The 10,519-nt window shown below is 41.1% G+C and overlaps 1 protein-coding gene across 2 annotated transcripts in view; it reads left to right on the forward strand.

Moving 5' to 3' along the window:
- The window catches only part of LOC106092960 (diuretic hormone receptor), a 225,875-nt gene extending 215,996 nt beyond the window's left edge, over positions 1–9,879 (forward strand). For both annotated transcript variants that reach the window (XM_059369414.1, XM_059369415.1), the window contains 3 exons: positions 9,350–9,535; positions 9,624–9,748; positions 9,799–9,879. In XM_059369414.1, the coding sequence (XP_059225397.1) occupies positions 9,350–9,535; positions 9,624–9,748; positions 9,799–9,859 (372 nt within the window). In that variant the 3' untranslated portion in view covers positions 9,860–9,879. The remainder of the gene's footprint in view (positions 1–9,349; positions 9,536–9,623; positions 9,749–9,798) is intronic.
- Positions 9,880–10,519: the final 640 nt, after the last annotated feature.

The raw sequence follows: 10,519 nt of genomic DNA on the forward strand, positions 1-10,519 counted from the left end.
GACAGACCAAGGCCTCTGGTAAGAAACAAACCCATGACCCCTGCACTGCTATTCGGACCACGCTACAAACTCGGCTACCGGGGCGCCTCAACCCCTATATTTACCATCTCACAAATTGACTTCATAAGCCCCTATGCAGCAAAATCTGAAATTTTCTTAAACAAAAAAAAAAAAAAAAAAAATAAAAGAAAACACATGTATCCTAACACCCGTGGTGCTTCCATATGGAGCCAGTTGAGAAAGTTAGATCCTAGCATAAAATGCCCCAGCAATGCAAATTTGCCCATGAACATTCCATTAAGGAACAAAGAAAAACTTCTCACATATCAATGAGTGCATTCCGATTCAAGTTTAACCTCCTACGAACGGCGTGCCGCTTAGTGATACCATTTGGTAGAGAAGTTCTAACATGGCAGGATACCTCACAAACGTAGCCAGCATTAGTAAGGGGATAACCACCGCTGAAAATTTTTCTGATGTTCACGCTGGGATTTAAACCCAGGCGTTCGGCGTTATAGACGGACATGCTAACCTCTGCGCTACGGTGGCCTATGCAATACGCAAGCACAGTGATTATTTATATAAAATTTATGGTTGAAAATATAGTTTCCATATTTTCCAAAGAAAAAAAAAATATTCTTTATAGCATGGGACAGTCTAATGGGTATACATCTTAGCCAGTAATCCGTTTGCTGTGCACTCTAAACACCGAAAAGCCTCCTCGAAAGAATCCATTTCAGGAGCTCCGTTCATTATATGCCCCTTAGTGGTTACAAGCCCAATATCGTATCCGCAGCAGTGAACTGCATGAGACCTAAAATTTGGCACTCAATATCCACTTTGGCCAAAGCAATTGTCTGTTACGCATGCCACTTAAAAACAAAGTTAGTTAGAAACACGCACACATACAATAGAGTGAGGGATGCCCGAACGTTTCATTTTGTTGTATGTTGAAAACCAAAACAAGCAGAGAAATGAAACATCAAGTGTTTTTGAGCGGCATAGATATACTCCGTTGTAGCTGTATGCGTGTGTCTTCTATTCAGTTGCGATCAATGTGAGCCCTCGTGCGTAAAATGAAACATATGATTGGCAATCATTCTATGCTCATTCGCAAACATAATTGCATTAGCTCAACGAGTTTAAAGGAGCATTTTATGTTTTGGTCGTTGAGAGTAGTAAGCGTAAACAACGGACCAAGTTAGTTTTGTTTTATTTGAGTTGCTATAGGATTGATGTCCCCTAAATCCCAAAATCAATATGCTCCTGAATGTGACACTTTCAGGTCAGTTTCCTGTCCTCATTACTCCTAAGTACTTGACCTTGGCTTATATCGACATTGTTTTGTTGGGGAAACATGGCGCTTTGGATTCTGTTTGAAAACAGCCAGATTTTCTACGGGTTAGTGTTCGGATCCCTAGAGTTTGCCATCTTTAAGACCCTTTCGGCTTTTCTGCATAGCTGACTCAAAGTAGTATTAATATAAGAACTTATAATAACATCGTCTGCGTAGATTGGTTCAAATCCTCTTCAGTCAGCATCTGTAATAGGGTATTCATGGCGGTCACCCAAAGGAGTGGCGATAAAATGTTGTGGCACTTTCTCTTTTGTTTTTATGTCATGGAACCCACAATACCTAAGTATATGGTTTAATAAGTTTTTTAAGGCCAGTACCTGATGAACCGGTATTTGTCTAAGGATTGGATCGAAGTGTCGGTTCCCTCGATGTCAATGCCTACTGACTATTTTGTGCGGTCACCATGCTACTGGTATCACCAATTCTCTGGGTATGTGTCCCATGGTTTTGAGTAAAAAGTCGTAAGGCTAAAAGATTTATTGGCCTTTGGTACTGCATAATTTGCATTGCCGGTTTTGGGTTAAAAACTAAATTGGCTCCGGCCAGGACGTGCAAGCATACGCGTGTCCTAGACATGCTGTGAATTTAGCGACTAGATGGGATCTATTTCACCAGGTGTTGGTGACCAACATGATTTACTGATTACGGTTTACATGATTTACCGATTTGGACCGTATTTGGCACAGTTGTTGGAAGTCGTTACAAAACATGGCATGCAAAATTTCATCCAAATCGGACAAAAATTGCGGCTTGTAAGGACTCAAGAATTCAAATCAGGAGATCGGTTTATATGGGAGCTATATCAGATTATAGACCGATTTGTTCCGTACTTGGCACAGTTGTTGAAAGTCATAACAAAACACTACATGCTCAATTTCAGCCAAATCGGATAAAAATTGCGGCTTGTAAGGGCTTAAGAAATCAAATCGAGAGATCGGTTTATATGGAAGCTACATCAGATTATACACCGATTCAGACCGTACTTGGCACAGTTCTTGAAGGTCAAAACAGAACACTTCATTCAAAATTTTACGTGAATTGGACAAAACTTGCGGCTTCCAGGGTCTCAAGAAGTCAAATCGGGAGATCGATTTATATGGGAGTTATATCTAAATCGGAACCCATATGGCCCATTTCCAATCCTCATTGACCTGCATTAATATTTAGTATTTGTGCAAAATTTAAGCGGCTAGCTTTACGCGTTCTACCGCTATCGTGATTTCGACAGACGGATGGACGGATAGATATGGCAAGATCGACTCTAAACGTCGAATTGATCAAGATTATATATTCTTTATGGGTCTTCGAGTATATTTTCAGGTGGTTCAAACGGAATGACTAGATAAGAATGCCCCCATACTATAGTGGTGGGTATAAAAAATTTGTCTCAAACCAAAATCTTAGTCAGGAATTTCGTGCTGCTTACAAAATTCCTAACCGTTTTCCATACCACGCCTCTAAGTTGGTTCATCTCTGGTATTATGTACCCACCTAAGTGCCAGTGTCTGTTAGCCTTGAAATCTAGGCAATGACATAGGAAATGCTCCAACGACTCATCATCCTCCTCAGAAGCTCTAAACATGCTATCACTTGTCAAACCGATTTTACATGAGTGAGTCGTAGTCCTATGTGTCCTGTTATGATACCGAAAGTTTTGCTGCCCACCAGCTTATTTTATTTCAGTTATAGCCACGTCTTCTCACAATCTGAAGATCCTCATAGGATTGTCCTCGTCCTACCGATCGTTTGGCTGTTCCACAGTGTTACGCAACGAAAGGTTTGGGGTTAACCAAGTTTATTGACTGCAATCCTCTGTTCTTCACTGCAAAATCGTCACCTTTTTCATTCCCCCTTAATCCGAAATGGCCCGGCACCCATACGATGTAGATCGTACCAGCCTCAGAGAAGATGTTAATCTCTTTTTTACACTCCAAAGTTATACGTGACCTTATTCGTCGTCCAAGCGTTAGCACCACCTCACCTCACGCATTCCGTGATCGTACGAATCTCAGCCTGCAGGATAGTAAATATGGTCAGACAGTCGAAAACTGATATCATTGCCTGGGTTCTCTATGTAGACCCCAAGGCTCACACTGTACTCTAAATTTGATGCATACATGTTCCATGGAATCCAAATGGCAATAACAGAGTTTCGTCGATCAAAGTCTGAGCCACCCCGCACTCAACCTCAAGTGTCGTTTCAGGTGTCCGATCCGAAACCTTTTCCCTTCCTTCCAGATTTCCTATCATTGCCTTGTTTATACCGCGGTGGTATGTGCTGCTTCCATCTTCAATCCATTCTCCAATTGCCTTAAGCCACATAGCCGCAGTGGCTACCTCACACTTAATCTGTATGTCTATGGGTCGGATATCTAGAATAGTCTCTAGTGGGTTTCGTGCTTATCGCTCCACCTATGCCCAGACAACATGTTCTCTGATCCTGTTCTATTTTTATCCTTAAGTTGTACTTTTTCTCCATCGTATTGGTCTAATCAGGCTCCTGTAAAGCCAGTGGACTATCCTCGGATTCAGGCCCTAGTTCGAGCCTACGGCCCGTCCACATAGTGCCCAACATTTGTAACCCTTCTTGGAACTCTCGCTCCTCGAATGTGATACCTCACATTCAGTTTCCTGTCCAAGATCACTCCTAATATATGATCGGAATCGTTCTATTAAGGAAACGTGGTGCATCAAATTGCCCCACCTTCGTCTTCCTCATGAACAGTCTTTCCTGCGCTAACATTGAAAACCCTAAGTTCGGCCCAGTCGTATGCCATCTGAAAGACTCTCGGACCCAACGAAGTGTATATGTTTTTGTTCACCGTGACATTCTAAGTCGATTTAGCCGTCCGTACATCTGTCCGTCTCTCTATCTGTCTAAAACACATTTACTCTCGACAAAGAACAGCTAGGAGCTTGACATTTTGCACAACTACTTCCCTTCAGTGTGCTGTCCATGTTTTGATATGACTGCCATATACGGATCTCGGATCTTGACTTCTTGAGCTTCTAGAGGCGCTTGTCCGATTTGGCTGAAATCTTTCATGAGGTGTTTTTTATGATTTCCAATAACTGTTCGAAGTATGGTCCCAATCAGTTCCTAACCAGATATAGCCGCCATATAAACTGATCTTGGAGATTGACTTCTTGAGTCTCTAGAAGGCGCAATTCTTATCCGATTTGGCTGAAATCTTACATGAGGTGTTTTTTATGATTTGTCTTCTAATAAATGTACCAAGTATCTTAATCGGTCAATAATTTGATATAGCTGTCATATAAACCGATCTTCAGATAAAGCGCAATTACTACCCGATTTGACTGAAATTTTGCAATTAAAGTTTTGATCTGACTTCCAACAACTACGCCAATTATGGTCGAAATCCGTTTATAACCTGATATAGCTCTTGAGCCGCTAGAACTGCGGTCGGTATCGGTTCATAATTTGAGGTATCTCCTATATATTTGAAAAGGTAATTCAAATGGAGGCCACCGTAGCACAGACGTTAGCATGTCCGCCTATGACTCTGAACTCCTGGGTTAGAATCCTGGCGAGACCATAGGAAAAATTTCAGCGATGATTCTCCCCTCCTAATGCTGGCAACATTTGTGAGGTACCATCCCATGAAAAACTTCTCTCCAAAGAAGTGTCGCACTGCGGCGCGCCGATCGGTTTCGGCTATAAAAAGGAGGCCCCTTATCATTGAGTTTAAACTTGAATCGGACTGCACTCACTGATATGTGAGAAGTTTGCCCCTGTTCCTTAGTGGAATGTTCATGGGCAAAATTTGTATTTGTTGCATTCAAAGGGTAAGGATATGAGATTCCGTCAGACCGAACTTAATGCGCTTTTACTAGTTATACGCACCATCATAGGATGGGGGTATATTCATTTAGTCATTCCATTTGCAACACATCAAAATATCAATTTCCGACCCTACAATATATATATATTTCGGATCGTCATAAAATTCTACGACGATTTAACGACGTCCGTGTGCCTGTACGTCCGTCTGCTGTAATCACTATGGGGCCTTCAAAAATTGAGGTATTGAGCTGAAATTTGGCAAAGATACGTCCTTTTGTCCATAAATGCTTTATTTTTTACCCAATTTTGCTGAAATTTGAAGCAGTGAAAAATGTTAGGCCTCCCGACATCTGACCCAAGTATGGTTCAGATCGGACTATATTTAGATATAGCTGTCATAAAGGCCGATCTCTCGATAAAGGATCTGAAGCCCATAAAAGCTTTATTTTTTATCCGATTTCGCTGAAATTTGAAACGGTGAATAGTTTTAGGCCTCCCAATACAGGACCCAAATATGGTTCATATCAGACGTTATTTAGATATAGCTGTTATATAGACCGATCTGCCGATAAAGGGTCTGAAGCCCATAAAAGCTTAATTTTTTAACAGATCTCACTGAAATTTGAAACAGTGAGTAGTTTTAGGCCTCCCAACATCGGACCCAAATATGGTTCAGATCGGACTATATTTAGATATAGCTGCCATATAGACCGATCTGCCGTTTAGGACCTGGAATACAAAAGTAAGTTATTTTAAGCCAACCGCCATCTGACCCAAAGATGCTACAGATTGGACTGTAATTAGATATAGCTGTTATAAAGACAGTTATGCCGATTAAGGGTCTGAAGCTCATAAAAGCTTTATTGATTACCCAATTTCATTGAAATTTGAAAATATGAGTCAGATCAGACTATATAGATATAGCTGCCATATAGACCGATCTTCCAATTAAGGGTCTTCCTCCCATAAAAAACAGATTTATTGTCTGAAAATGTGACTTGTGTATGAGTTCTCGAGACCTATTATGGTGGGGTATATCCAGAAGTCAGAGAATGTATGGAAAATGTCTAGTGGGGAAACACTAGAACTACTCGTTGATACACATTTTCTGGGAAATTCTCCAACGGACAACGTGGCGCCAGAAGAGGTTGTGATATGCATTCGACGGAGGCCGAAAATCCTTTGGGCGATAAGAAGTTTCGACTCCGTCAGTCGGCAATATAGAGGGTTCTCTTGCTGTCATGGAATATACAATGGTAGCATTTCTTGACATTGAAGGTGCTTTCAATAATGTTTAACTGACATCAACCATGAAGGAGTTGGAGTTTCTAGGCGCCAACTCTAAGAAAGTTTATTAATAACTTACTTACTAGAAGCTGCATTACGACAGGCTTGGGATCTATGGATCTTAAAAGATGGTTCAGCAGAGGAACACCTCAAAGAGGTGTAATGTCTCCTCTGCTATGGAATATAGCCATTAACAATATATTATTATTACTGGAAGAAAAAGGTGAAAAAGTGGTCGCATATGCTGATGACGTGGCAATTGCGGTTAGGGGAAAGTTTCCCAGCACTCTAAGAGATATACATCAGGAAGCTCTACGTGCTACAGCAAAGTCTGATACTGAAAGTGGCCTGGGTATAAGTGCAAGACAGACGTAGTTCTTTTCAGCAAAAGATACAAGTTGCCTACAGTGGAACCTCTCTTCTTGGGTGGAGAGAATGTTCCATTTACACAAAGCGCAAAATAACTGGGTGTTTTGCTGGACAGGAAATTGAACTTTAAATCCAACATTTTGGATAGGGCAAGAAATGACACTCTGCAAGAGAGCCATTGGCAAGAGTTGCGGATTTACACCGCGTGTCATGCATTTGGGTATATACTGAAGTTGTCAGACCTATTATGCTCTATGGTGTTGTATTCTGGTGAACGGCGCTTCAAAAGTCCACCTACTGCTCAATACTTAACCGGATCCAAAGGATGGTTTGTTTGTGCATCACAGCAACACTGAGGACGACACCATCTGATGCACAGAATTTAATGCTACATCTTATGCCTCTGGACATTGTGGTTACCCAAATTGCAGCGATGGCTCCAAACTTAACGACCAGGTGGGCTTGGGATCTAGAACTGGTCATATCGAAGAGGTTACCCGACTACTGCAGTGCTCTTGCCCTATACACCTGCAAGAGAGCCATTGGCAAGAGATGCGGATTTACACCGCGTGTCATGCATTTGGGTATATACTGCAGTTGTCAGACCTATTATGCTTTATGGTGTTGTGGTCTGGTGGACGGCGCTTCAAAAGTCCACCTACTGCTCAATACTTAACCGGATCCAAAGGATGGTTTGTTTGTGCATCACAGCAGCACTGAGGACGACACCATCTGATGCACTGAATTTACATCTTATGCCTCTGGACATTGTGGCTACCCAAATTGCAGCGATAGCTCCAAACTAAACGACCAGGTGGGCTTTGGGGCGTACTCTAAAGATCTAGAACTGGTCATATCGAAGAGGTTACCCTACCACAGCCGTGTGTATCAAGCAGATCAAGTGGGGGAATGGCTAAGATATAATGTCATAACGACGATTGGCAAAAATATCTTCTCAGACAGCCAGGCAGCCATTAAATTCCTGGAGAACGTATTTCTGAACACAAAAACCGTCCTCGACTGTCGCAGATCTCTCAACGGGATGGCTGAACAGTTCAAAATTCACCTGTTCTGGGTGCCGTGCCACAGAACAGACGAACTTGCGAGACTACCTTATACACTCCAGGGACACTAGAATCTGGGGGTATGCCTTTAGCTAAGTTTTCAGCATCACGCCCGAAGGGCAACGAATGATAGATGGTCACAAAGAGGGAGCTGTGAGCATTCCAAAACTATGTGGCTTTATCTAGACTTAAAGGGGTCTGCTGCTTTGCTGTCATTGGCTAGAACAGACGTCTCAATCATTGTGTCCGTCATGACAGGTCACTGTCTAATCGGAAAACATTCTGACTGACTGAAGGTGACCGGCAACGAATTTTGCAGAAGCTGTAGGGACATCGAGCCTCTAGCTAAGTTTTCAGCATCAGGCCCGAAGGGCAACGAATGATAGATGGTCACAAAGAGGGAGCTGTGAGCATTTCAAAACTATGTGGCCTTATCTAGACTTAAAGGGGTCTGCTGCTTTGCTGTCATTGGATAGAACAGACGACTCGATCATTGTGTCCGTCATGACAGGTCACTCTGTCTAATCGGAAAACATGCTAACAGACTGAAGGTTGCCAGCAACAACTTTTGCAGAAGCTGTAGGGACATCGAGAAAGAGGAGACTATAGAACACCTTCTGTGTGTGTGTATCCCGCACTACCTGTTAGAAGGAGTTCCACTTTAGGTTCTCATTTCTTTGAGAACCTGTCTGATTTAGCAGATGTGAACATTCGCAAGTTACTAGGCTTTTTAAAGCGATCTAGATGGTTCAACGGTAGGAACTAGAAGGCATCTTCCTTCTTCTGTTCCTGAGGTATCACAATGGACGAAAATGCCTAAGTGAGTCTGATGGCAGACTACCACTTAAACCTAACATAACCTAACATAACCTAACCAAGAGTTCTCGAGACCTGAATCAAATATGATCAAGACCAGCCCCTATTAAGATATAACTACCGATATAGTAATGGAGTTATAATAAAATATGATAATGACTATATCCTTGGTCCAGATCGGTCCAGATTTATTAGATCACTCAATGTCCGAGCCGAATTTGAGTGCATAAGTTATCCAGTTTTCACCGGATTGTGACGAAAGGGGGTTTACATATATACCCTAGGTGATGGGTATCCAATGTCTACCCCAGCCGAACTTTTATGCCTCTTTACTTGTTTCAAATTCGTATAATAAGTTACACCAACTTTATATGACATTGAACGTAACCAAATTTAATTTTATTCATCGCAGATGTCAACTCCTTGCAAGAAATCCCTATTGAATATTTATTCCTTTCACTTACCGGAAATTAAAAGGACTCAAGTGACTGGTTTTGATTTTTTTGTTTGTTTATAAAGAATAGCATGCCATCATATTTTCGCTTTGAGATATCATTGCCATTTCATTTTATGACCATAGTTTCCTCAATTTCGATGATAGAAATTAAACAAGTTAATGTTGTTTCGTTGTCCTTTGTCTACTACACACAGGTGCTCATCACAAAGTTGCGCTCGGCCAATACCTTGGAGACGAGGCAATATCACAAGGCATCCAAGGCATTGCTGGTCCTAATACCACTTTTTGGCATTACCTATCTGCTGGTGCTGGTGGGACCAGAGCAGGGCATCAGTGCCAATGTATTTTACAATACCAGAGTCTTTTTAATTAGCACCCAAGTAAGTATTAGCTTGTTGTCCTTGAACAAAAAGACGAAGCATGAGCAGAAGTTGATAATTAAAATAATTTGTCCATTTGCTTTGCTAGGGATTTTTTGTGTCGCTGTTCTTTTGCTTTCTCAATTCGGAAGTGCGACAAACACTGCGACACCGTTTCAATAGATGGCGTGATCATCGCAATTTGAGGCACGGCAGTATGCACAGGAATCGCAGGTAATATCGTCCACCCATCTACCTATCTAACTTTTCGAATACTGTTTTAGAAATAAGGACTCATACCTACACACACAATCGCACGCACGCATACAAGTATCTTTGACTTAAAAGTTAGTATCAACGTCATTATTTCTTTTTGGTCACCTAGGTTTGTACTTAAATTGTAATTATGTATAAGAATGTATGACAAAAATGCTTTAAATGTTTGTTTTTTGTGGTCTGGTCCATTGTCCTTTTTTTGTTGGTTATTGTGGAGGATTTGCTGTGGACACATGCTATGTAAACTTTTTTTTGGCATGTCCAAGAGAAAATACCTCTTGGGAATAACTCGAAGGGTATTTTTTGTGTGTTTTTTTCTTTTTTTCTCTCTCTCAAGGATTACATTTGCTTTTAGTTCTGTGTGTGGTTTGTCATTGCTAAAACTTTTGTGGTGTTTGTTTGTTGTGTATTATTTTAATGTTTGTTTTTTGTATAAAAATTTAAGTGAGTCCTAAGATATTAATATTGAATTATGATTTTCTAACCAAATAAGTGAATTGCATGTAGCCAACAATAAAAGACAGGTTAAACACATTTTTATTAACTTGTCCACAAAATGAGTGTAGAATGCTTTACCCATGAGAATAAGTGGACGCAGTTTTACTGCCGTCAACTCCCCTAAACTCAAAAGAGATTTAAAATATTTTAAGTAACGCAGTTCTTTTCAGCAGGAGATACAAGTTGCCTACAGTATAACCTGTCTCCTTGGGTGGAGATAATGTTCCATTC

Source organism: Stomoxys calcitrans, chromosome 5 (genome assembly GCF_963082655.1).
Source record: "Stomoxys calcitrans chromosome 5, idStoCalc2.1, whole genome shotgun sequence".
In the NCBI taxonomy this organism is placed as follows: Eukaryota; Metazoa; Arthropoda; class Insecta; order Diptera; family Muscidae; genus Stomoxys; species Stomoxys calcitrans.